Raw genomic sequence first — 26,807 nt, forward strand, 5'->3', positions numbered from 1 at the left:
TGACTTTGGATGACTTTTTATTTTGCATTTCATATATTATCCAGTTTCACATTCTCACAGGATCAGCAATTACAACAGCCACCTCGTCTCCCAAGTCTGAACACGGCAAGACAGCCGCAGCTGCGGCGGAAGGCAACGCACTGATGTGCTCATGAAACAAAAAATTGCACAATTTTTCCTTCATTTTTCTTAAACTAACGCCTGACACAAAGGCTCATTGCTGGAGAATGGAAACCCTTTTCTTCTTCATGCCTCAAACTAAACATTAAACTTATCTGACAGGGCGAACAAGGTCTCTTTAATAATTAATTGCACACACACGAAAAATCCTTTATGATGCATAAATATTTTGTTACACAGGGTACAAAAATACTTTCACTTTTTGGTTGATTTCGAAGTTTGGAAAGAATGAGGAGCAAGGGAGGGGTGGGGTGCACTGTGGAGAGGTGAGCAGAACGGCAGGGAAAGGATTTTTTTAGTTGTTGGCCCATCTGAGGAGGAGGAAGCGGAGGACCCTGATTTGGAATGAAAAAGAAAACACTATCTTGGTTGGTGGTCGTTGCTATTCAGCCTGGACACGTGTGTGGGTGGTGGGGGGCGCCGGGCGGACTGGCTGCAGGGCTCGGTCTTCACTGAAGCAGTGAGTGGAGGGGAGGGGTGTGGAGAGAGGGACCAGGAGTGATGAACCCTTAGTGGCCAGGACCTGTTGCTATGGTGACACAATGTGAGAACAAACTGTACACTCACATATACACAGTTTAAGTGTCTTAATTCATGCCAGAAAACATGCAAAATTAAATGCCTCGTCTCTCTGAGGTGGAGCTACTGAACCAAGTTTGGACTGAGGTCAGGCCTTGCTCAGTCCCAGTGAGGCCTCCGAGCCGGGTCTGGGGGTTCCAGCAAGAAGGCCCCCGAATCCTCCTGTGAGGCCTTGGAGTGGGGCTTTGGGGCAGGACAGGGATGAGGAAGAGGAGAGAAAGGAAAACAGGAAGCAGTCCACTGAGTCAGGCTTAAAATTCACAGTCTTTGGAGGGAAGCAGCCGCTCTCCACAGGCCGCCTGGGGGCAGTGGAAGCTCAGGGCGGCTTCCTCCCCAGCAGGGCAGGGGCTTCAAACTGCGGTGACAAGACCTGGAGGGAGGGGAGAGAGGTGGCCATGAGCAGAGGCGTGGGACTGGAGCTGAACCCAGGCCTTCCCCTGGTGAGGAGGCTGCAGACGGATGGCAGGGGTGACAGGGTGGGAGGAGAAGAGGAGAAACAGCCAGAATGCCCCAGCGCAGAAGCTCAGGCGGAGGTCTAGCACCAGCGAGCCTTCGGACTCAGGCAGAGGAGCCAAGGCCCTGCACGAAGCCAGGGTCTAAGACACTTTTCCTCCTGGACCTCTGGGCCAGCACTTACTGAAGAACTAACAGAATTGACGATATTTCCATCCTTGCTGGGTGGTATCAGAGGAAGGGTACCAGCGCACCTGCAAGAGAAGCCAAGGTCAGGAGCAGGCTGTGCAGGCCCTTCTCTGACGGGGGAGCTGGGTAAACACGGCCTGCAGTGTCCCTGTTGGAGTCCTGGTTGTGTCACTGACTGGCGGAGGTCGGGCCAGTTACTCACCTCTAGGCATCAGTTTCTTCATCCTGAAAATGGGAGAGCACCACGTGACCCGCCTCCTCAGCAGAGTCGAGGTTCAAATGAGACAACGGTTACGAAGGTGTTTCACACTCCACTAAGCCCAATTCGAATGTGACAAGTAGTGCCAGTGGAGTCTTGGGAGCCAGGGGCACTGGTGCCAACAATCTGCCCTTCCCCCTTTACTGGGAGAGTGCAGAATTCCTAACGTTAGGAGAAGGAACCTAATACATTTTGGTTTGGCTTCTCTGAGTCTCAGTGTCCTCACCCAGCTATGAGAGAGATGATTAAGTCACGGGTGGTCATGAGGATCAGCTAAGACAGAATGGAAAACACATTAGAACCCAAGGTGAGTGTGGTCTCCCAGGGGCAGGACTCCCAGACATGGCTTTTTCCAAATCAGGAAGGCATGGATGAGACCCCGCTGACACTTCCTCCGGTTACAACCGCTCCGTCCCTTCTTGTTCCCTCCATTACAAGCCTCCTAAGTCTAGAGATTTGTAACCTCCCAGCTGAGCCCTCTGGTGGGGGCCTGGCAGCTACCTAAACTCTGGCATTTGCCAGAAGGCCCCACAGAGCAAGCAGTAGCCCCAAAGCAGGATTCCCAGAGACAGGTCAGGAAACGACATGCGCCCTCTTCCACATGGGCCGGTCATCTGGAGGGAGAGCTGTGCTGGGTGCCAAGCCAAGATTGCAAGGAGGCCGCCTGCCCCAGTTATAGACAGCATGTCTGCCCCAGCCTGACCCATGGCTGCCTGGGAGGGGGGGCAGGGCATCACAAGACTCCGAGTGAGATGGGGGAAGAACACCCAGAGAGGGGAGCCCGGGGTCCCCTTAGGAAAGGAAGGGAAGGCACACGAGAGCCGATGTAGAAAATGAGGACAGTTGGGCACACAGACAACTCCCGTGAAGCTGCAGCAGTCAGACCTAGTTACCTACTTGGCTGCCTGGAATCCCTGCCTCTGTAGGCAGAAAAGGTATCAGGCAATGCCAGGCCATCTGGGGGCTGATGGAAGCTTCCTGAGAACTTGCTCCTGTGCCCCCTCCAAATTCTAGGTGCTGTTTTGTATAGTGCAGGACTCTGACCACCACATGCTCAGCAGAAGTCAGGGGCTGGTTACCCCAAGATGCCAGGACACTTGGCATATGGTAGGACCAGGTCCTAGGCCATCCAACCAACGCCAGGATCATCCCTGGGCTCCAAGGATGTGGCTGGCACTGCTGTCACCAGAACACAGCTGGCCCTGGGCTGCTGGAAACACCTTGATTATGCCCCACAGCACACAGAAAAGGTCAAGAGCCTCTTTTTTTATTTTTTGTGAGGAAGAGTGGCCCTGAGCTAACGTCTGTGCCAATCTTCCTCTATTTTGTATGTGGGACACTGCCACAGCATGGCTTGATAAGCAGTGTGTAGGTCTGTGCCTGGGATCCAAACCTGTGAACCTCGGGCCACCAAAGCAGAGCACACGAACTTAACCACTATGCCACCGGGCCAGCCCCCAGGAGCTTCTTTTTGCCTTTGAGCTATCCAGGCTTAGAGGCTGCTGTATCTTCCCTCCAGCCTCCTAAACATCTGGAAGCAGTTCCTTCCTTTCCTGGCTGACAGCTGAGTGGGAGGAAGCCTCTCCTCCCCTTTGCTGAGCTGTGGGATGCCCTCTCAGCTGGAAGCCCGGCTGGACACTAGAGCCCATTCCACAAGAGAAGGACAACAAGGAAACCAGCACCATTGCTACCAGACAAGCCTGTGGCTCATCCAGCTCAGGGAATCCCCAGTGGGCCGTGACCACTACCCTCCACCCAGCCTCCAGCTGGAGCAGCCCTGTAACAGGAAGCGTGTTGGGGGGGGGCCTGGGTGCCCTGCAGGGCTGGACAAGGGGAGGGGAGAACATCGGACGAGAGTGGGAGGGACTCCCGAGGCGTCCAGTGGCTGCTTAAGGGCTCCCTCAGCGAGCCCGCCTCATCCGGTCCCACACTTTCCACTAGGTGCTAGGCCTTGGCCTCCAAAGCAGCAGCTTTCCCTCCAGCCTGAGACGAGCCACTGCCTCCTGGGGGAGGAAATAGAGGAAAAATCCCATTTCTGAACTCAGGATGGCCATGCCACCAAAGCAGAGACAACGTACTCCTGTGTTTCCACTCCCTCAGATGCCTGGTACCAGCCGGCAGTCTGGGTCCTCTAAAGAAGCACGGTCCCTTCCTGCCCCAGCTCAGAACAAGAGACCCCCGGGTCCAGGGGTCAGGGCCAGCACTTCAGGGAGCGAGCAGTCGGTTCCTTCTCAGGGCCTCCAAGTGTTAACAGGGAGTTTGAGGGTCCTGAGAAGCCACTCCACAGGAACAGGCCTCTGAGCATCTAGAATGACCAGGCTCCAAAAGGGGCAGTATCAAAACAAAGGGGGGCATGAATTCAGTCCCCTCTTAGATCTTGGGACTGACTAATGGAGAAGATGTGCCAAGAAAGGGGCATAGGAATGAGTTTGCACAAGAAGAAATGTGAATAGCCAACAAACACGGGCACCTCACTCATCAGAAAGTCAATTAAGGGGCAGGTCCTGTGGCATAGCAGTGAAGTTTGGTGCGCTCCGCTTCGGTGGCCCGGGTTTGTGGGTTCAGATCCCAGGCGCCAACTTACACCACTCATCAGCCATGCTGTGGCGGCAACCCACATACAAAATAGAGGAGGACTGGCACAGATGTTAGTTCACGGCTCATCTTCCTCAAGTAAAAAAAAGAGGAGGTTTGACAACAGATGTTACTTCAGGGCAAATCTTCCTCACCAAAAAAACCAAAAACAAAAACCAAACAAAAATAAAGTCAATTAAAGCAATACTCGGTCTTACTTAACCCAGACTGGCAAGCCTACACTTTGACCTTGTAATAGTTCCAAGAACTTAGGATAAGGAAAACAAGCAGAACAGGTGTCCAAAGAGGTGGGAACAAGGGTGCCCACGCAGCACAGCCTGTCAGTAGCAAAAATTGTGTAAATATCCTAACTTCCCATCCACAGGGAGCTAGACAGACTTGTTCAATAGTGGGCTAGCCAGGTACCCAGAATGCAGATCTACATTTACTGACATGGAAAAATGGCCTAATATTTAAGTTTTAAAAAGATTAACTGTGTATAATAATTTTTGTAAAAGATTCCTATCTCTGAATTTACTTATACACCCATCCCCAACTACCTATCAAGTCTGAGGACTAAAAGTAGCGATTTTCTGGGGAGCAGGATGATAAGCTAAAGGCAAAAGAGAAAAAAACCTGCCTATCTGTTTTTTCCCATAAATGCCAACCTCTAGTAACTAATGCCTATGAAGCACTTACCATGTGCCAGATGCTGTTCTAAGTAGTTTTTATGTACTCACTTCATTTAATCCTCACAAAACCCCATGGAGGTGATGCTATTACCCTCTCCATTATACAGATAAGAAAACAGAGGGAAGGGAGTAGATGTAACTTTAAAGTCATCGGTAAGTGGCTGAGCCAGTTTAAGAGGGAAAAGAGCCACAGTGAAAGACCCCCATAGCCTCAGGTCCAAATGGAAAACAGAAGTCCAGTCTGGGGGAACCTGGGATGCAGGGGACATGGAGAACCCCTGCTACTAAACCATCTTATGTGCCAGACCTCAGTGTGCCCCTGCTGTCCACACTTCTTGCATGCCTCACCCTCTTAAAGGAGAAGACTCTATCAAGAGGATCAAAAGGTCAAGCAAGATGGCCTGGTGCCAAGACAGAGCACGACACACCATCTCCAAGCCCCTTCCTGCAGCTCTGGTCCCTGCGACCACACTTGGATGCCTCGGCTCCGGCAAAGGGCGTCCAGCTGGGGTGTACAGGTTGGGGTAGAGAAAGGAAGCACTGGGTTTCATCCCCTTTCGTCCATTAGCTTCCACTTTCTCTCCAAGTCACCTCCTTACTCCCAGGCACAGAACAACTCGGTTTCTCTGTTGGTCTTCTGGGTTCAGAATAATCCCCTTAGGAGAAACAGTGTCCACTTCCTTTACTGAGGCATTTTCAGCTTCCATCTCTGGGCCAGCGCTGTCAGGGGGCAGGGACGGGGCTCTTGGAAGCAAAAGAGACAGTGGAAAATGCTTTCATGCCTATGACGGCATTTGCTCCTAATAGTCTCCCTGTTGAGGAGGAAGTGGCTTTCCAGAGCGCTCGAGCAGCAGGGACCAACCAGTTACTACCTGGGCCACTCTTGCCTTTAATCTGCCCCCCGAAAAATGCTATTATCCTTTGAGGTGGCCTTCATCCCCTTCCCAGGGAGGTCAGATGACAGGAATTCAGGCACAATGAGGTCTCCAGCCTCAGAGAGGATGGGGGTGGGTGGGGTGGGGAAACGACACAACTAGACAATAATGACATTAAATAATAATCATGATAATCAGCACTTCTGTAGAACCCCCTTTATGCTAATATTCTAACAACAACCCTATAAAGTAGGTACGATTATTACCACTCCATAAAGAAACCAAGACACAGAAAGCTTCAGTAATTTGCCCAAGGTCACACAGGTGTTGAGAGACAGCGCCAGGATTTGGATCCAGGCAGCTGGACTGGAGCTGGACAGCCACAGGTGGTGGGTAGGGTGGAAGGAAGCTGGAAAAGAAGACCACAGGAGGGCACCAGCCCTGCGCTATGGAGCTCAGGGGCGGGTAGCTATGCACAACTCCCAGCCAGCTGGGGAGGCTGCCCTGAAAAGGGCAGAGACACCTCTCCTTGTTAATCTGACATACTAACTGTCCCTGCCTCCCAACCTCTGCCTTACTATTGTCACAGCCTAGCGTCTCAGAGCAGGTGGGGTAGAACCTCCCCACCCGACCTGGTCTAAACTTTCATTTTACAGACGAGGACATGGAGGACCCGAGGTGAAATCACTTGCGAAAGATCAGGCAGCTAATTGGCGGCAAAGCTGGGATCCGAGGCGAGGAAACCAGCACCAGCAAGGCCCCTGCAGTTAAACCCTCCGCTTGGCTGGGGGCGCTGACTAACTGCCCGCCTTCCACACTCAGCCAGGACAGAGGATGGGGACTGTCTTCCCTGCTGACAACTCTGTATCCATCACAGAACCTGGTTTGCGGTAAATAGCTAAACATTTTCCTCCAGGGGAAGCTCTTTACCACCTTCCTGCTCCTGATCAATTTCCCAGCTGTCTGCAGTGCGCAGCTGGGGAACAGCGCCAAGTCTAACCACGCTCTGCCCTCTGTGCAGGGTGCCGTGGCCCGGGAGCGTTTTCTGAGGAGGGAACGGTTTCCAGGGTAGGAGCCTGGGAATCTGAACTTTCCACCTTGGAACTGGATGAACCCAGATGTCACTAAGCCCTTCAGAAGACCTGAGATGGACATGCACTGGACCCTTGGGCGGAGCACCCGACTCCTCCCACCTCAGCTTCTAGTTCCTGTGAACTCTCCCTTCCTGGCTGCTCATATCCTTTTCCTCCTCAGCCCCTTCCATCACCCCAGCCAGGCAACTTCTGTTCTCTCCCTCTCGACAGCACAGAACGCCCTGGCCTGGCTGCTCTTCCCGAGGCTCAGCTCTTGGTCACTTCGCTGATCAGAGGCCGAGGTGGGCTCGCCACTGCTCCTCGGCCCCGCTGTGGTTGCCTGGCGGCGCCCTGTCCAGACACCTGACAGGGTCCTGTCATTGCCCTTCAGTGGTGTGGGCCGGTATCTGACCACCTGCCTCTCGGGCACCTGGCATGGCACCCGGCGAGCACAGAGCCCTGTGGTGCCCAGAGCCCTCCTGGCCCAGCTCTACCCTCCTCAACTCTCCCCCAGAAGCGCTCGTTCCCTCTTTCCCACCCCAGCACAGGCTCACAATGGAGACTGTCCAGGCTTCATGAAAACAAGAACAGACACTCACTGAGCACTCAGGACGTTCCAGGTACAGTTCTAATACTTCATGTGTCTTCACATTTAATTCTCACAACAACCTGGAGGCAGGTAATAATATTCTCATTTTCCCGATGAGTACAAAAATCGAGGCACAGAAATCTTTAAGAGCTTCCTGAAGTTCAGAAAGGCAGGAGGAGGCAGAGGCAGGTGGCCTGGCTCCGGAGACCACACTCAGGTGGGGATTCAAATTATGGCTCCAGGGCCGGCCCCGTGGCTTAGCGGTTAAGTGCGCGCGCTCCATTGCTGGCGGCCCGGGTTCGGATCCCGGGCGCGCACTGACGCGCCGCTTCTCCAGCCATGCTGAGGCCGCGTCCCACGTACAGTGACCGGAAGGATGTGCAGCTATGGCATACAACTATCTACTGGGGCTTTGGGGGAAAAAAATAAATAAATAAAATTACAAATTATGGTTCTGTTGCCAGAAGCAGAAAGCAGCACGGTGCCTGCCAGCAGGTGTTCAGGGGTAGGGGAACCACGGCTGGGTCTCTCTCAGCATTCTGCTCGTATCCTCAGTGTGGCCTCATGGCTTGTTCTCTCCCTCCCCTCTGTCAAATCCCAAACCCTAAGGGTACTGATGTGGAAGCCAGCAGCTCTGTTGCAGCTCTGGGGACATGAGTGGCCCGGTGGCCAGAGAGGTAGTCTGGCCAGCTTAGAGCCTTCATTCTTCCCCTTCCTGCTTCTCCCCTAGAGGGGAAACTTACCTGAGCATGGAGGGCAGCGGCGGCAGCAGCAGTGGCAGCTGGGTAGGTGAATGCAGCATGTGAGATGGCTGGGGTCAGCTCTGTGGTGTACAGAGGGTACGGGGCCCAGGCCTCTGGGGATGCAGGGATCAGAGCAGCCCCCATCAGGTCATCTACGAAAGGAGACAACAGTCCCCATCATCAGAACACTGGTCTCCCCTTCTGCCACCCTATTCCAGACAAAGAAGGGGACCCAGCACTATGGTTGAAGCATAAGTTCCCCACTCAGGCCAGACTCCCCTCAAGGACCCCAAGACACGGAAAGGAGTCATGTTAACTTGGCCTGGCATGGTGAGCATCCTGTCTGCTTTGAGAAAGTCTCAGATGGGCCTCTGCCCACCTCAACCAAAAGAAATCAGAGAAGGCTTCAGGGAAGTTGGGCAATGCAACAGCTCAGGAGCTCAATGTGTCTGAGATCCAGCAAAGCCTGCAGGGGAGGAAGGAAGCGTGCAACCCGCAGAGATAAATGGCTGTGGATACAGGAAGCCTCCTGGAAGAGGGGACAGGCAGGACTGATGCCCTCACTGAGAATCTCAATGTCTGCCCTCCGCATGCAATGCCACTGGGGGCCCCCAGCTTGGGCCAAGTACAGGGCAGCAGACGGCAGCTATGAGTGCCACTCACAGGGGTCCCGTGCGATGAAGTGTGCTCCTAGGGCGGGGTGAGCGTTGGTGGGATTTGGTGTAGCCATTAGCTTGTTCTTGGCCATCTTGGTGTTGGCTTTGGCAAATTCTAGCCTCAGGGTCTGCGGGTTCTCGGGATCAAAGCGAATACCCTACACCGGAAGGAAAGGAAAGGAAAAACCTTACTCTGTAGGACCCAGACTGTCCACTGCAGTGGGTACCGAAGGGCCCCAGAAATGATCTTGCCTGAAAGACTTGCCCACATGGGGGCTAAGACAGAGGACACGCTGCTCGGGCCACGTGACTAGCGACACTTGGCAGACAGTGCAGCCAAGGACTCTGCCCCAAGACAGCTGGGAAATAAAGTACATTTGTGGGCACTTTCCTTGGGCGTGGAGCGGGGGAAGGTTTGCACAAGACGGAACAGAGATACCCACTGCCTAGAGGTCTGTGGGTCAGAGAAAGTCCTGTTCTCCATCTACTCACGTTCAACGCATTCTTGGCCGCTTCTGCTCCTGCCCGGCTGTCAAAGATCACAAAACCAACAGGCTAGTAGGAAAGAGAGAGAACACCCTTGCATCTCTCCCAGCATTCCATCTCCCCCAACAAAAAACAACTCTTGCCCATCATCCTCCCCATGTTCAGCTGGAACAGGAGAGGTTCTTGTACAACAAAAGTCTCTCACCCAGGTACCATATGTGGGAAATGATGCCAATAGAGCTTTATCCCACTGCATTAAATATCACCCTTTCAGTAAGCCTTTTTTTTAAATGCATGCAGGTAATTACAAGGAAGTTCCAGTGTTCTCCCCAGCAAGAAATGGGACACAATGTATCAAGGGCACGGGGGAGTTTCCAGGTTCAATCAAGGGGCAACAGGCTGAAAACTTCTCCAACTTCATCTTGCCAAGGTTCAGTCCAGACCCCAAAATGCCCCTGAAGGCTCTGGGCCCCAGTGTCCCGGCATCAGGAGCCAGAGCACAGCCACCACCTCTACGGTCCTCAGCCTCAGAGCCAGGCTAGACGGAGGACCAGGAGCTGACGGGTAAGGAGAGAGGACCTATGGAGACTGCTCCTTCATCAGCCCAGGACAGAAACGGATACAGGGAGCAGGTCTTAGCTGCCAAATGCTTCAAGATTGAGGAGAAAGCAACAGGCTCAGTTCCAAGCTCAGCAGCTGGTCTGGGCTGGAGGAAGAAGCACCTTGGAGAGAAATTACCTGTCTGGACGTGAGCTTGATCAGAGACCCTTCATACCCCTGCAGAGAGAGGTGGTCATTAAAGGGAAAGGTCAGAAGCCTTTGCTGTGCTATCCCAGGCACCCCCAACAGCAGCCCCCCTTCCCCAGTGCTCGCCTGAATCATTCTCACACTCCTCTCCCCACTCCTAAGTCGACCCACTCTGACCTCCACCACCGGTGAGCGCCCTCCGCCCCTGCGTTCTGTATCACACGGTCTAGCATACGCGTGGGCATCACACGGTAACCGTCATCATTTCATGCGTAAATTCCCATTTGCTCCACTAGCTTGTAATCCTGAAGCACAGATCTTACCTTTTTAAGTTTTCTCATCTGCAAATTGAAAAGGCTACATTGAATGTTAAAGATTCCTTACTCGGGAAAGTCTACTGAGATTCTCTACTGTCTCCACTTTACAGGTGAGGAAACAGAGGCTCAGAAGGGCTAAGCAATCGACGGAAAGCAGTATGTGAATTAGCAGAACCAGGAGAGAGAGCCAGGTCTGCAATCAGTTTCTGATACACTGTCCCATGTCTTCCCACTGCCCAATCCAGGTCAGAGATTCATTCCTGATGCTTCTCCTCCATTTTAGGCTGAGCCCATGGGTGGCTGGGTCCAGACTCACCTTGAACGGCCTGAAGAGCAGGTAGAGTTCTCTGGGCTTAATGTCCACAGGGAGGCCACTGACGAATAGTGTCCTGACCTGGGGACAGAAACCACAGTGGTCAGGGCCCGGCTGACAGACAGGGATGATGGCTCTCCCTTCCGGAAGGAACTGGAATCCTTCCAGAGTTTAATGAGGAATTTAGTATTTTCTGGGCCTCCTTTGGAGGCCGAGGCACGTGATCACTCAGAGTTTCGTAGCATTTAACTTTTCAAAGCCCTTTCTGTATGCTTTCCTTTCTCTAGGTTCACCCTGCAGGGGTCACAACAAGCACCTGCTGAGCGTCTCTGTGCAGACTGTCTGCAGCCCAACAGCCGAAGAAGAGAGCCCTGTTTACAAAGTGCACAGATCAAGGACTCTTTTTCAGATCAAGGACCCCTCTGAGACCTGAAGAAAGCTATGGTGTCTTACCTCCCAAAAATGCACAAGTAAAAATGTATATTTTTTTCAGAGGATACCCATGGAACTCCGGTTGAGAAGTTCTGTACGGTCTAGGGGAGAGGCAGAGATGTAAATGGAACAGAAGTCCAATGCCACACTATGCCCTGGACCAATTTCAACAGAGGGCCCAGCACTTTCACATCCATCTCCTAGTGCTTCCTACCCTAGATGTGGGCTCTTTAATAGCAGAGAATGTGCTGTATTCATGCCTCTATGCCTGGTTCCTAGCATGGTGCTGATACTAAATGTTTACTGAATAAGGGACCTGGGTAAGGAGTCAGAGACGGAACAATTATGCTGGGTTTCAAAGAATGAGTAGGATCTTGCCAAATTCAAGTGAGCCAGATGATGCTGTAAGTTACAAGACTTGCCCTCAACATGGTTACAAGTTGGTGGTGAAGCCAGGTCTAGACACCAGGTATCCATCCTGTGACTCCAGCCATACCTGACCTCCTAAACTGCGGGTGAGGCCCACGAGAGGGCTGGCTGAAACACTTTCCTAATTCACCACTGCTGGCACCCAATGCTAAACTAGCAAGGCCAGATCAGCCAATAACTATAATGGGGGAGGGAGGATTTTCCATAGTGTAGATCCATTAAAAATACATCTTGAAACTGTGGCTTCCTGAATAATAAAAAATCCGAATGAATTTTTATTATCCCAGCCACCCCTGACAGCAGCCTCCCTGTTTCAAGTTGCATTTCATACCACTAAACCCAAGCATAGGTCTTCTCGACTCATCACTGCCGATTTAAGAAGTTCACGTCTCAGCCCACCCCACCACGTGGCCATTCTTGAAAGCATTTAGATGCCCTAGAGTAGGCCATCTCCAGAGGCACCAAAGAACTTCCTCCATGCTCTAGTGATGACCTGCTGAACCTAGGCAACAGGCTTTTTATGGACAATGGCTTGAATCAGGAACCTGGGGCAGCCAGGCAGTTATACACAACACAGACAGACAGACACACAGACCAATGAACACACAGATCTCAACAACAGAGCCAGAAAAAGCAAAGGACACCAGCCCTGATATAGCTGCTGGTAACCAGTGTCACCACTCCCACCCACACAAGAATGACACCCAGCCCATGGCTGATAAAGACTGGGAAAGGACGAGCTTCTTCCCTCACAAGAGTTTTTGCCAAGAAGCATATCCATCAGAATCCTTTGCCATTTAGGCACATCTTCCCCCTTTGGTCATGCCTGTCCCTTGCCAGACCTGCCTCTACTCCCAGGCCTGGGGTGACAGTTCTGTGCATTTCATAGCCCTTGGCAGCTCTGTCCCTGTATACACAAGCTCTCAAGTGCTGCCCTGTTCCCAGGAGCATCTGAGGGAAACTGGACAGCCCAGGCTCCAGGGTGGGCTAAACCGAGCTCCTGGATCCCAGATGACAACCATCCTCTACACCCCTCTGCCCTTTGAAGGAAGGGCCTTTAATTATGTGTAAACCCCCAAATAGAAAGGACTCGCTCAGGTCATATACCTTGTTCTTTAAAGGCAACAAACCCAGGTCTCCCAACTACTCATCCAGGCGGGCAGAGACGATATGTGCTTTCGGGTGCTAGGACTTGGGTACCCAGCCTACCCCCAGAGAATGGACTGAAAGAGTGCAAGCCGACCAGGGCCCTGCTGGATGGACCTGGATCAGTACTATTTCCTCCTCCCAGGATGCAGTTTGGGTCAAAGATGGAGAACCAGAGCCGCCCCACAGAAACCTCTGCCTCAGTTCTCCCCAGGGGCCACGCATTTCACCCGGGCTAATTTTAAATCCTTCCTCAAACAGCTCTTTTCTGGCCAGACTCCCCAGGGGCCCCCTTAAATAGCAAGTTCTCAGCACAAAGTTTCCTGCTTGGGGTGGGAGAGGGGGATGAGTATAGGGGATCTTTGTCTCATTCCCAGCTCAGATCCTTGTTTCCAGCCTTCCCTCTGGGCAGATGACCCTTTTCCTCTGGTTTCCATCTTTTAGGTTCTAAAATGTCCAAAAGGCTAAGATATAGCTCCCATCCTGTGCCTGGCCACCTCTCAGGAAACAAACTGAGGTTAAGGAAGTTATGGATTAGGTGGTGGGTCCTCGTCTGCCTGGTCAGACCCTTTGCTGGGAGGGAAGCCTGGTAGGCCAAGGCACAGGAAGCCTGACCTGAATACCCTCCTTGGTTCTGACCTGATCCTCGCCACCCCAGTAGATGATGTGCCCTCTGCCTATCCCCTTGTGCAGACTGAGAAACTGAGGCCCAGAAAGGGCTCATGCAGCTTGGTTCACTGAGGAGCAGAGCTGAGTAAGACCCAGATACCCTGACCCAGCGGTCTGTGCCACCACCAATCCATCTGGCTGCAGAGACAAAAGGAGTGGCACTTGGATGGCCTTGTTGCCCCATGGGTGTTAAAGTGTTGCCACATATCCATTCAGTAGCCAGTCCCTTCCCTACGTGTTTAGGATGACAGCAAAGCTGGAGGGACGGGGGTAGAACAAGAAGAAATGGGCGAACCAGAGGTGGAGGGAAGCATGAGCTTGGCAGGCTGGTCAGCTACATGTTGAGAGGACAAGAGGTTCCAGAGCCCACATACCCACCCTCCTGCTTCCGACTCCATCAGGTCCTGCCCCTGCCCCATTGTCTCCAGGTCCCCGACAAGTGCCTGCACGGCCCGTCTCAAGGCAGTGGATCATGCTGCCCCTCAGCCCGCCCCTTCCTCATTTCTTAACCGAAGGGCACTCATCCTTCAGGTCCCTCTACTTCCTCACTCCCCTTTCCTGCCTCTGAGGTCCTACAGGGCCCTTAGGACCCCCTGCCTTATATTGTTGCCACCAGTCTGAGCTCAGCCCCTCACCTGGACTTTATAAAACCCCAGAGACAGGAGCCAAGTCTCAAAACTTTCCTCTCCTCCGAGGTGCCTAGAGTCAGGCCTCAACATTTGAGCACTACCCCTCTCACCATCTCTACACACCTCAGTCCCTCCAAAGAAGCTCACAGCCAGAGAGAAATGTGGCCCAGCACGGCAGAGTGACACCATAAATGGGAAAGAGAACAGACTTTAGTTAGTTAGACTGGACTTCGCATGTCAGCTTTATGCTTGGCTTGGGGAAGCTGCTTCATCGCTCCAAATCTCAGTTTCTTTAACTGTACATGCAGATACCATCTACCTCCAGGATGAAGAGCTCACCTTACTCTACGCCCGGCACATAGGAGAGGCTCAACAAGATGCTCGTTCACTCAGGGCTCCTGTAATCACAGCATTTACCTGCACAGAAACCTCAGCTATCAGGTACCACGAGCCATTTACTTATAAGGTTGCCAAGTGAGGCTGGATCAGGTCCAGGTCAGACTATAGAGCTGGTAACAACACAAGTGAGACAACCTCAGGCGGTCACCAGATTGTTTAGTTTTTCTCTTCCCAGGGAGGTAATACCTGAGGTGCAAGGTACCATGGAGATCAGCTAGTTCAACACCCTCATTTTACAGATGAAGAAACGGAGGCTTAGAATAGGAAGGTGACAAAGTCAGCTGTTGGCATAGTCAGGATCCTTTAGGGACGGCAGGGACAGAGACAAGCAACTACTTCTCTAAGGCCTGGCCAACTAGTCCTGTGTCCCAGTCCAGCATTGGAGACCATTCCTCCCAAGCCACTTGGTGGTGTCAGCCTCACAGCAATAGGGCACAACATTCAGCAAAGAGGCGGGGTCAGACAAGGATTCAGGCACCAACAGCTGGTGGATGCCAAGATGGAAAGATCAATCAAAGAACCCATGTCCTGATTATTCCACACATTTATTATAAGAATTCAACACAAAAATGTTTTCAATATGTGAAGAAAGCAAAAGAGATGGTTAACATGATCCCCAGGCTGCTAGGAGGCACCAAACTCATTTACCTGGGCCCTTCTCCTTCCATATGCTCACCCTTCCTCCAGAAGTATCCAGACCACCCAAGGGATGGTCTCCTTCCTGTTCTGAGACGTGGAAAGCAACCACAGCCCTTTAAAAATGGCCATCTTCAGGGCAAGTACAAGCAGATGGTGCTAGACCACGGCCACGTCCTTAGCAGAGGGGGAAGGTAAGTTGGGAATGGGGTGGGGGGGGTACTAGGGAGAAGTGGAGAATGGATGGAGAATCCTTAGAAGTCAGTGAAAAAAGAAACATGTCAAGGAACAGCTCTTTTGGTGGAACCCGCTGGAAGCACCAAATTCAGCACGGACAAGGAACTTGGCCAGAGAGGTGTCCCCATACAGGACATCGCAGACACGACTGTGTGGCTTTCAGGACGGTCAGGAGCAGACCCGGCCTTGCTGGGGGTCTCAGCCAGCGCCACACCTGCCTAGGGAACCAACTGGCCCTTGGCAAAAACATGTTCCCATCCAGCAAGGCTCTGGGGCCTCCTGAGGCCGCTCTTCCCTTAGGCAAGGCCTGCTGCCCATCTTCCCCCGAGTTGCCGAAGCCCCCTTCTGCTAAGTCCACACCACAGGCTTCAGTGGTCGGCAAACTTCCCAGGGTTCTCCAGGTCTTTGTTGTGTGTCCTGGGCTCTTTCCCTCCAGCTAGTACAGGACCTCGAGTGCCTGGAGCTCCCAGCGACCTCTTGACTGCTCCTCACCTCCTGCATGGAGGCCCCCAAATGTCACTCCCAGTGCTAGAGTCCTAACTCAGCACGGGGGCCCAGGGGAGGGATAGAGAAGGGCAGGACCCGGGAGGCACAGGAAGTAGCCCCCCTACCTCAGCCTTATTCTTGAGGCTCCTGGGGAGGGAATGCCCCCTCCCGTAAGAAAGGTTTAGAAGGAGCCTCTCGGCCACACTTTTTCTTTTTTTGTGAGGAAGATCAGCCCTGAGCTAACATCCATGCCAACCCTTCTCTTTTCTTTTTGCTGATGAAGATCAGCTCTGAGCTAACAGCTATTGCTAATCCTCCTCCTTTTTTTCCCCAAAGCCCCAGTAGATAGTTGTATGTCATAGTTGCATATCCTTCTAGTTGCTGTATGTGGGATGCCGCCTCAGCATGGCCAGAGAAGCGGTGCGTCGGTGCACGCCCAGGATCCGAACCCAGGCAGCCAGCAGCGGAGCGCGTGCTCTTAACCACTAAGCCACGGGGCCGGCCCCCCACACTTTCTAATCCTAGCATGACAGAGGACCCACGCTCGCCAGGTAACCCAGCCCTTTTCTTCGGGAAAGCTGTCAACCGCAGACCAACATCCAGGCTTTCCTCCTCCGCCCAGAGGTAAGAGCTCACTTCTTAAAGAGAAAAGAAGTAGGGAGAAGCGGCTCTGACAAACTCCCTCATATCTACGTATCAGTGATGTTCTTCCCTCAGACAAACTGACATTTGTGTAAAGATCTTCACAAGAAATAAATCAAACAAAAGCCTTGAGGAACAAGGTGATGGTGACACCCAGGGCATCAAATTCAGGCTTCTGTGGAAAAGGCTTCCAGGCAGGACTCATCCTCTTTCTGTTGGCTCAGGGGGACATCTCTCTTCTCCCTGCACACTCCTCATGGGTAGACCTGCCATTCAGGTGCCCCCAAGCCAGGCCAGCTCCCCAGACAGTGGCTGCACAGAGCTCTCCCTCCACCCCAGGGCACACATGGGGCCCAGCAGGAGCTAAGGGAAGAGGGTTGTCAGGGGAGGTGGAGGGGGTGGGTGTTCTACACAGAGGAAAGCAGCAGGGCAAAGCCTCTGTGTGGAACAGACTGGGGCAGCGGGGTCAGTGGGGGCCACGGCCATGGAGCCCTCCCTCTCCAGTGAATTAGACCCCACACTCAGGCTAGGGCCTGGCCCCTCTGCCCTCATCAGGTGTGTGCCCTCCTCTGCAAGGGGAAGGAGAGACCTGATGCCGAGGGCTCTGTAGCTCCAACTCGCCCCAACCCTTTTGACACAAAAGCCCTTCATAGTGAGCATTAAACACTCAACTTCTCAGTTAAGGGCGGCAGCAGAGTATTGTGGCTGAGAGGACAGGCTCCGTAAGTCAGCTTTTACTAGAGAAGGAAAGGGTAAACACTGCTTTCAAAAATAGTGGGATGCCCATGGATATTAAACCCTCTTGTCCTTTAACCGTGAAGGATGACCACAGCCTTCTTCAAACCCCAGTCTGGTAATCTCCAAGACAGCACCCTGGACTTCAGGGACCACTCACCTGGAGGACAGACCTTCCTCCACAAAGGATGCTGAGGCAGGAAAACATCAGGGCCACTCCCCACCTCCTCCACCCCCACAAATAAATCCCTCCGGTCCACAAGGAACACTCTTCCCCAGAAGACAGACACCTGCCTTCTAGGCCTCACAAGGCTGGGACTTGGGGAAAGACATATTCGGGAAACTTGACTCTGCGCAAAAGAAACATCCTACCAAAGAGATAAAAATGATATTTGGAAATTGATTCTTCACAGCAATCCTTTAGCATCTCTAAGAGTTAGAATTCCAGCTGGAAAGGAAAAACTATTTCAACTGTCCACTCCACCAGAATGTTCAAGTCATGCACTTGCTTGAGTCCCCACCTACTCACTGCATAATGCGAGCTCTCCTGGTGTCATCTGAATGGGAAACATCACTTAGGGAAGGGGGTGGGGGGAGGAGGGAAATCCAAAAAGGGAAAAATAAGCCTCTCATAAGCCCCTCCCACATCCTTCTCCAGCTCCAAGCCCTGTGCAGTAACCAAAATGCAGAATATTTGAGCTGGAAGAAATCTTATTTTTAGATGAGGAAACCAAGGCCCAAGGGTCCAGTGAGCTGCTCATGGTCACCAAGCATGTCAGAAGGAGCCCCCATGTCCCCAGCTCAGGAGTCACTGCTCTTTTGCAGCCTTTGATCTCACACCACCAACCCACTCAGACCCCAGTGGGGTCAGCCTTAGGTGCCCAGAACAAGTGGCCTTCAGTTTTTGAGCTAAGAGGGCAAAAACGGCCCCTCTCTGAGTGCCGAATGGGGTTTGGGGTCCCACTGGATGATCTCATGATTAGTCCTAATCAGAGTTAGTTACAGGGAGGTCAAAGGGAAGATTGACAGACAGACTGCCAACTCCCCGCAGCTGAGTGGGAGCAGCCTTATGCCCCACTGACTTGGGGGGCTACAGCAGGGCCCCTTGCACATTTTGGACAGGACAGCTGGGCACATGAAGCCCCAAGAAGCCCTGAGTCTGAACAGAAGCTCAAGCCACCCCATCTCAGTGTCTCACTAACCCCCCCCACCAGCCAGATCACAGGAGTTTATGAGCTGCAGCCTGCATTATTTAAAAACTTACAGCTTTCCTGTTATAAAGATACTGAATGTCCTCTTTAAACTTGTACCCCAGCCATCATCACACCCAGCTCTGCTCCGGCTTCTCCAAGAGGAAGAGACCCCATTGAGAACCGAAACACCAGACTCAGGCTCAGCCTCCTGCTCAGCAAACACCAGCTGACCAGATTTGGAAATAAAAGAAATAGAGTTGCAAACCAACTGTCAGGGAGCCTGGGCTGAAGTTGCAGCCTGGCCAGCAGCCAGGCAGGTAGCATCGCGGCCTTCCTCTGCTGCCTCAGCTATCAAGAGGAGGGGTGGACTAGCCTCAGGGTCCCTCACACCCCACCTTCTAAGATACCAGGGAAGTGGGAGAAGGTGACTTGGGCACTGTCCTCCATCTGCTCAAAGCTTAAATGCTTTCCTTCTGCCCACAAGAAGGCAACGGGGCCAGCCCCGGTGGCCTAGTGGTTAAGTTCGGCACATTCCACTTCGGCGGCCCCGGTTTGTTTCCCAGGCGCGGACCTACGCCACTTGTCTCCAGTGGCCATGCTGTGGCGGTGGCTCACATACAAAAAGAGGAAGATTTGTGGCAGATGTTAGCTTAGGGTGAATCTTCCTCAGCAAAACAAAACAACCAACCAAAAAAAAAAAAAAGCGGCAAAGAAAGTGGTGAAGAAGGGACAGAGAACGAGAGGGGGAGAAAGCAGGACATTAGAAGCCAGGCCCTGGGCCGAGCTAGGGCTGGGGGTTTGAGAGAGGTCTCTGCTGGGGCAGTATCAGGGTTGGCAAACAGAAACCTCAGAGCAGTCCCACGCTCCCCCTCAGAGATCTCAGTGGCCAGGGTTTTTCTTCTGTGTATATGTGTAGGGGGTGGGGTGGGGGCTGCGTTCTGCCTGGGTCCCATGCTTAGGCTTGGCACTGGCAGGTTGCTCTTGCCCCTCCCAAGGGAAAGAAGTCACTCTGAGTGGGGCCACTTGACGAGAGGTGGATGGAATGTGGCGACAAGGCCCGCAGACCCAGGACTTATAAGGGCTGAACTAGGACACAGGGAAAAAGAGCAAGCAGATACAGCCAGACAGTGGCTGTGAACCGAGACACACACGCTCCCAGAACCCCAGTGCTTCCCATGCTTCCTCCAAGGAGCTCTGGGCTGCTCAGCTCCCGGGCCAGGACAGGGCCCAGCTTCCCTCAAGGGAGCCCCCACCTAGGACACCTCCAGCATCATCACAGACTGACCTGGTATGGAGAAGTCCCAGGCTTAGGGTCTGTTCCCCAATGTTCTGCCTGCCCCTGCTAATTCCAGCCCCAAACCACATTATCAGGGCTTGGCTCTAAGGCCCCACTCTGGGCAGCACTTGGTAGTTTTCAGTTCTTCCATACCAACCATCAGCATGTGAGCCTGACAGTCCTTTGATATAACAGGCAGAGTGGTATTGGCCCATTTTACAGATCAGGAAACCAGCTCAGGGCTTAGGTGCCTGGCCAGCCAGTGGCAGAGCTGGGAGTCAAGTCCAACTTGCCTGGAAAGTTGGGGCTCTTCCCCTATAGCCTGCAACGTGTCCTCGAGTTCCAACTGTGTGTGTGTAGGGATGGGGGGAACCAAGCTGGGGTGATAAGTTCTCTCAAAAGAGGGACAGGGCTGGGCATGGATAAAGTGTTAATTAAGAAGGCTTCAGACCTCATACTCCAAGCTACTTCTAGCCCCAGGAACAGAAGGCTAACATCTTGGGGACACACCTGGTCAAAGCCTGTTGTGAGCACTGCTCTACGCTTCATTTAGGGAACCAGACCAAAGAGCACGAACTGTGCTGTGCTGACTTGGGTGCTCCAGGCTGGCTAGAGGTGGGGGCAGGGTCTGTCTTCCATTTGGCTCCAGACAGAGCCAGGGGCCAAGGCTTTCAGAGGCTTCTCAGAGTGGCAGGCTCACAAGGTCCCCAGCATGGAGCCTCCCTCAGCAAGGCTCCCTTCCCTTCAGTGCCATCCCCCTCCACTGTGCCTCCTAGTGCTGTGTGGTCAGCCAACGCGGATCTACTGCCTGTCCCCTGTGCCTGGCAAGGGTTGCATTGTCACCACTGCCACACACCACCCCACAGATTCAAGGTGTTGGCCTAGGGGAATCTTACACCCCTCCCCCAACTCTAAAATCAATACCTCCAACCCTTAAACCACGTGACGTCACTCCAGTGTGAACACACAACATGGTGAACACAGCGCTGAGCCCACCATGCCTGCCCACCACCTGACTGAGGTAGAAGAAGCCTGACAAGAGATGTTTCCTAACGTAATGCTCCTGTTGGGAAAGGGTCCTTGTTCAGAGATGGAAGCTGCTTCCAGGAACTACATTCTGGTTTGGAGCTCCCCTGTCACGAACACATTAGGATCCCTCCATCCAAAGCTGTGCCTGAACATGGCTACAACTACACATCAAGAACAGGGACCAGTCTGGGCAGAAGTTCTTTACAGCCTTTATAGCCCAAAGGTTCTCAGGTCATATTCCAGCAACCTCTCCTGATCCCTTCCCCAATAAAAGCCCAAGACTCATTTGGGGAGGGGAAGGTTGGCTAAACACGAAGAGCAGCTAGGTACCCCAGACACTGATCCCATGGTCTGGGCCAGATCAGGCTCTGCTCCTTTTCCCTGGGGGTCCAAGACCCGTTCAGAACTATACAGGCAGCCTTGATGCCTTGTGACAGCCAAGAGCCTCTGCTTAGTCAGCCATAAACAACTAAAGGCCATGACAGATGGGCCTAGGCAGACCGTCCCACTACACCCAGCCCCTGCTATACTCTGGAGGCCCCCCGGCACTTATGGATCCACCAGTAGACTCCTCAGGAAGGGAGGATCCAATGATCTTGTCTAGCCTTGGCACATCTCAGAGATAATCTTACTCTTTCCATCCGAGGATGGAATAGGGGAAGCGGCAGAATGCAAGGAGGCCGTGCTGGATGCTGGACAGGCCCTAGATGGGGTTCTGGTATATGAAGCTTCACGGGTTGTCTGCAACTCTCACCTCACAGGAGCACGGCTTCTGAAGTATACACAGTGATGGGCTCTGCACTACCGCCTCACGGCTTTGCCTGGGGCATGAGGACCCCTCTGAGGCAGCCATGGTCAGGGGATGGCAGAGGAACTGACGAGGCACCAGATGTTGCTGCCGCCCAAAACCAATGGCTGAGCAGCAGCTGGGGGCCACCAGGCAGTGCCGGAACCTAGCGCTCTAGTTCAGCTCTGGGTCACCAAAGATGGGGGGCCTTGGACTAGGAGCTCAGCCCTCAGGGTAGGCGAGATGGACTCCTCTCCTCTACCTCTTGGGACTGCCTGGAGGCCCAGTGGGATAAATGGGTGGAGAGCATGAGAGCAACGCTCAGCACCCACAGTTCATGTCTTGCCTCTACTTACAGCACTCGCCAGTCCCCCTCTAGAGATGGGGATGAGAAGAAGTTAGAACATCCAAACGCTGAATGAGATTTAGAAGCTGGTTCTTACCAGGGCAAATGAGCCAGGGTGCTCTGCCTGTGTGCAGGGACAGAGGAGATAAGGAGACCCAAGAGAATGGCCCCCAAAATGACAGGCAGTCACTCTACAGCAAGTACCATTTCTTTAGTTAAGATGCCCAAAGCAGCAGCGTACCGAGGGGGGCGTGAAGGCAGTCAGCCTCGTACAGTCAACAAGGCGGTGCACTGTCGGTAGAGAATTGAAAAAGAACACAACTGACTTGGTCTGGTTTGTATGATCACCACGCGACGGCAATTCTAAACAATATCTGTGATGAAATGCTCCTCCTGCAGGGGCTGAGAGCTACTATCGTCCAGCCTTGGGATGCCACCAGCCCAAAAGGAACCAGCCTGGAGCCAGTCTACGTGGGACCCCGACATCACTCAAAGCTCAGGCCTCAAAAACTTTAGTTGCAGGACCTTTCTCCACCCTCCCAAGTCTCACCAAAAACCCTAATATAAAACAGAATGGCAGGGATAGTGTGTGGTTAAGAACAAACTCTGGGTTCAAATCCCAACTTACCCACTTACTGGCTACATGAAAATTATCTAACCTCTGTGTCTCAGATTCCTCATTTATAAAATGGTGATAATAATGTATGTACTTCACAGTGCCATCGTGAAAGTTAAACGAATTAAAATGGTAAAGCGCTTAGAACTATGCCTGGCACAAATACTATATATGCATTTAGTATTATTAGCACAGCCTCTCTGTTAGGTTATTTTAGGAGAGGGGACATAATAACAACCCCCAGGGAGGAGGAAAGCCTGACCTACCAGAATCTGCCTGGATCCACCGGCCTGGGCCCTGTTTCCAGGTAAAAGCTCCGAAGCAAAGACGCCTCCCTTCCCTCATACCAAAAAAAGCCTGCAGACAGAGCACCAAGGCATCCCACATTCTGTCAAACGCTTTTGATGGCACAGAAAAGGGGAGGTGCCCAAGTCACACACTGGACCCCAGAATTCCCTCACCCTCATCTAGAGTGCTAAGGCTGGCCTGTCCCTCACAGACCTCTAGAGGACATGTGATGGACCCTGGGGTACCAGGCCTGTGATGAGCTTCCTTTGCCCAGCTACACTGGATGCAAGGCTGGGGGGGGTGTGCGGCAAGACCTTCAGGTCAAGCTGTCACCCCCTTAGCTGCCTTTAATCCCTGCCTTTGTATAGCTTACCATTAGACTGGCTAAAACTTCTTTAACTTCTAGAAACTTGAAACCCCCCAACCCAAGAGTCCAAATACTACCTTCCCCTCAGGGGGGCCCCCAATGAATAATTACTGTAACTTAGTATATGAATAGAATATTGAATATTGAATATGAATAGAATATTAGAATATTAGAATAAATTACTGTAGCTTGTATTATGAAAGTAAAGTCTCCATTTTCAAAACAGAATATGCTTTCAAACCAAACATACCCCTCCCCAGAAACACCGTGACTATCTAGCCATCCCTCAAGAATGATCGAGACAGGACATGCTTGAGTCTGGGGTTCAGCAGCAGCAGAGGCAAGCCTGCCCTGAGAGGGCTCATGTGCTGTATCATCTCACCTTCTGGGGCTCCAGCACCAGCCATGACCCACCTGGGGGAGGGTACAGCCTCTAGATCTAAAGGGACACTTAGCTCCTCCCTGCAGACCCTCCCCAGAACTCCTCGCTGCCCTCCTTAGCTTTCAAAGGGTATCAAAGCTCCTAACACATCTCCCTCCCAAGTAGAAGAAAAATGCCAATTTCCCCCCAAGCTTGCACCATCTCAAGCTCCTCATAATGTGGGCCCAATACTGCTGCAACATAGCAAACTCCTGGTAGTCACCCAAACAAGCCAAGTGGTTCCTTGATCCACCCCCTACTCTCACACATGCTCTTCCCTCTTCTCGGAATGCCCTTTTCACCTCCACAGGTCTAACAACCTCCTCCTTAGCCACATCTCAGGCAGGGCTGACCTCTAACTTCCCAGCAGCACCATTTTATCACACACTGATATCCCTTTCTTTTATCTACCATTGCATTTAACATACCCTCACTTCCTGGCAATTCCTTCTCACCTCCCAGTCTGTGATCTTTCACCTGTATCCCTGACCCCTGGTCCAGAAAAGGAACCTAATGCTTATGATATGGGTGAAGCCCCCATGGGAAGAGTTGGCAAGCAGGGAGAGTCAAGGCTATATAAAGCAGTTTAAGACAGCCCCACTGGCACCCCCTCCTGGAACCATGAAAATACACCCCTTTCTTCAGCTACCTGACACCTTGAGGAATTGAGGTCTTATGGTAGGCAACTAAGGTCCTTGGTTTTCTAGGCTTGCTCTAGCTAATCTCCAGTAGTCAACTGGGAAGAGCCAGCCTGGGTCAGCCATAAGGGTAAACCACCACTGGTAATGCACATTCCCTGGATGGTAGCTCTTGGGGGTACAGAACTGACCGCCTAGAGGGGCACCTAAGCTAAAAGGAAGGAGTCCAGTTCCAGCTCAAACCATCAATCCAATATGGAACCCCAGCAGAAGAGCTCTTGGTCCACTGTTCAGAAGGCTAATGAGGGGAAGGGGCCTTGTGCTTACCTGACCAGAGCAGATGCTGAGCTCCAGGAGATCCCCAGAGCCCTTCGTTTTAGACCTCTGTTAAACGGGCGCCCAGGCCCCTCTGCCAGCACCAGTCGCACTGACTCCTTGAACCACTATGGTGCTGCAGCCCACCTCTGCTCCCAAAGAGGAATAGCAGGGGTTCCACCTCCGGAAGATTCTGCCCTATCTCTCAGAAAAGGCACTTAGAAAAAAGTGACCAATACCTCAAATGCTTTCTCAAAGACTTTAGCCTGGCCACATGGTTCACCCTCCCCACTTCAAAGGGGTGGGTCTGAGGGTCAGCCCAGCCTCTTGGGCAGTGTGAAGTCAACCCTCCAGCAGAAGTGGCGTTTTGGGTCCTTGCCCAGCTTCACAGATGGCTTCCCTCCCCCAATTTTAGCCCAGGAGGCAAAGCAGAGACCCCACACACACTAGCAACCTTGTCACCCTCCCCCAACTCTCAGGGGAGATTCTGAACAACCAGGCAGGAGTAAGTCAAGGTCCCCCAAACCAAGGGTCTGTCAGCATCATGGTCCAAGGATGACAGGGCCTGTAGGAACCAAAACTACCCCACAACACTAGAGCCCACACCACACTAGTGGACAGATGTCAGGCCCTCCCTTGCCACCCTTCAGAGTAAAGTGTTGTATATTACTCCCCTCCTCCCCCGCAAAAAAGCGGGATCCAGACCTAGATTCTTAAGATGTCATGCCATTGGTGGACTGAGGCTGGCAGCACTGCCTCTGTGAGAGCTGGCAGTGTGACCCTCCCACCATCCCTCCCACAATGCGGAGCCCAGCCCAGCAGTGGGCCATTGCCGCCATTCTGCACCAAACCTATAGCACGCCCAGAGGCACCGCCACTGGACTGGAGGGAGGTAGCAACACCAGCCCCCACCAGGGGCTCTGCGGTTTCTCCCCCAAACCAAGGGGAAAGGAGCTCAGGGTGGATAACTGGCCCTTGGTTTCCTGGGCAAGAGCATACCAGGGCGTGGCAGGAAGGGTCTTTTAGCCCTGGAGTGACACAGCAGAGGCCAGAGGCCCTTCGAGGGAGCTGCGAAGCCTGTCCCCTTTCCACACCAGTTTTTGTCTCTGCCGGCCCAGCTCCTGGTCTCCTTCGCTGATAGCCTTAAGACTTATATCCACCACCCCCCACACACTCTCTCCCCGATTTCGCCATCCCATTAACCACCCAGCTGCTGGTGATTCCATGAAGCCGCTTCATACTCCCTCCTCTTAGCACATGGCCAATGGACAAGATAATGTCGCCCCTCCTTGCAGAATCCCACCCAGGCTAGCTTTGGAGTCCTGGCTTGGCTGCCAGGGCAAAATCGGAGGGAGGAGAACCAGGAACTGAGTGTCTTTAGGCATCTCCTTCCCAACTCTAATTCACTGCCGGCTGACCTCTTCGCCAAAGCCCAGGTTCTGGGGCTGTGAGGAAAGCCCGTCCACTCCCTATGACTACGACTCTAGGGAACCAAGGTGCGGCGCGGCCGGCCCGGGCCTCCAAGGTCACGGGGAGGGGTCAGGGTGGAAAGTGCAAGGGAGTGAGGTGCCGGCCGCCCGCCGTGCTAATCCTGCTCAGTTCCTTCTGCTGAGGCGGGAGTCCCGGCCATGCGGGAGTAGCGCCTCGGAAGAGGGCAGCGAGCCGGGCCGGGAGTGGAGAACGCGGGACGCGCGGACGGCAGGCGTGGGGCGGCCTCGGCGCCGCTCGCCCACCGCGGGACGCACGGACGGCGGCCGGCGCGCGGCCCGCCCCGAGCCCGGGAGGGCGGGGAGACAATGCCCGCCCGGCAGGGCAGTCCAGGCCGCACGCCCCCGCCCGCTGGACACGGGCTGCTCCTCCCCGGCCGAAGGGCAGCGGCGGGAAGGCGCCGGGAGCGACTGCCAGAGCGGCCCCACGCGGCGCGGGAGGCCCCGCGCGCCCTCTCCCCCGCCCACCTCCGCGTGCACTTCACCCGACAAGTCCTGGGGCCGCAGACCCACCTCCTCCTCCAGGGTGCCGCCGGAGCCCGAGCCCGTGCCGGTGCCCATGCTGGTGCTGGTGCTGGTGCTGTGCTCGCCGTCCGGCTTCAGGTTGCTCATGGTGCGGGGGGTGGGGTGGGGGTGGCGAGGGAAAGGGAACGCGGAGGGCGAGCGCGGCGCCTGGCCCCGGCGAGGAGGTGGGAAGGGGCGCGGTGAGCGGTGCGCTCCGGGAGTGCGAGGCGGGGTGGCGGTGGGGGGCGCGCGGGGCGGTGAGAGGGGCAGCCGCCGCGTCGGGCTGGGGTCACATCAAGTTTGGCGGGTGCGGGAGGTGGGGAGGGGGTGCGCGGCGGGGAGGCACTGGGAACCGGAGCCGAGCCGCGGCGCCCC

The 26,807-nt window shown here is 53.6% G+C and overlaps 1 protein-coding gene across 3 annotated transcripts; it reads right to left on the reverse strand.

Moving 5' to 3' along the window:
• Positions 1-26,807, reverse strand: RBPMS2 (RNA binding protein, mRNA processing factor 2). 3 transcript variants are annotated; one of them, XM_087428468.1, is made up of 9 exons: positions 26,442-26,805; positions 10,729-10,806; positions 10,419-10,436; positions 10,087-10,125; positions 9,355-9,417; positions 8,870-9,020; positions 8,207-8,358; positions 1,397-1,466; positions 1-1,129 (listed from the first exon to the last, which is right to left on the reverse strand). In XM_087428468.1, the coding sequence occupies exons 1-8, from the start codon at positions 26,538-26,540 to the stop codon at positions 1,404-1,406; spliced, it is 663 nt and encodes a 220-aa protein (XP_087284594.1). In that variant the 5' UTR covers positions 26,541-26,805; the 3' UTR covers positions 1-1,129; positions 1,397-1,403. The 3 variants fall into 3 exon arrangements, with proteins under 3 accessions (XP_087284594.1, XP_004421746.1, XP_087284603.1); XM_004421689.3 differs by lacking the exon at positions 10,419-10,436 and having other exon boundaries at positions 26,442-26,804; XM_087428477.1 differs by lacking the exons at positions 1-1,129; positions 1,397-1,466 and adding an exon at positions 1,473-7,873 and having other exon boundaries at positions 26,442-26,807.

The sequence above is a fragment of the Ceratotherium simum genome, chromosome 3, assembly GCF_057802395.1.
Source record: "Ceratotherium simum simum isolate JZ-2026a chromosome 3, ASM5780239v1, whole genome shotgun sequence".
Classification (NCBI taxonomy): domain Eukaryota; kingdom Metazoa; phylum Chordata; class Mammalia; order Perissodactyla; family Rhinocerotidae; genus Ceratotherium; species Ceratotherium simum.

Bases quoted from the DNA above. Each gene is read 5' to 3' on its own strand.
- RBPMS2 (XM_087428468.1), bottom strand. From the start codon at position 26,540: ATGAGCAACCTGAAGCCGGACGGCGAGCACAGCACCAGCACCAGCACC. The intron at 9,418-10,086 runs GTAATTTCTCTC...CTTTCCTACTAG, and splicing joins TCAAGCTCACGTCCAGACAG to CCTGTTGGTTTTGTGATCTT. The intron at 9,021-9,354 runs GTGAGTAGATGG...CTTCCGGTGTAG, and splicing joins CGGCCAAGAATGCGTTGAAC to GGTATTCGCTTTGATCCCGA.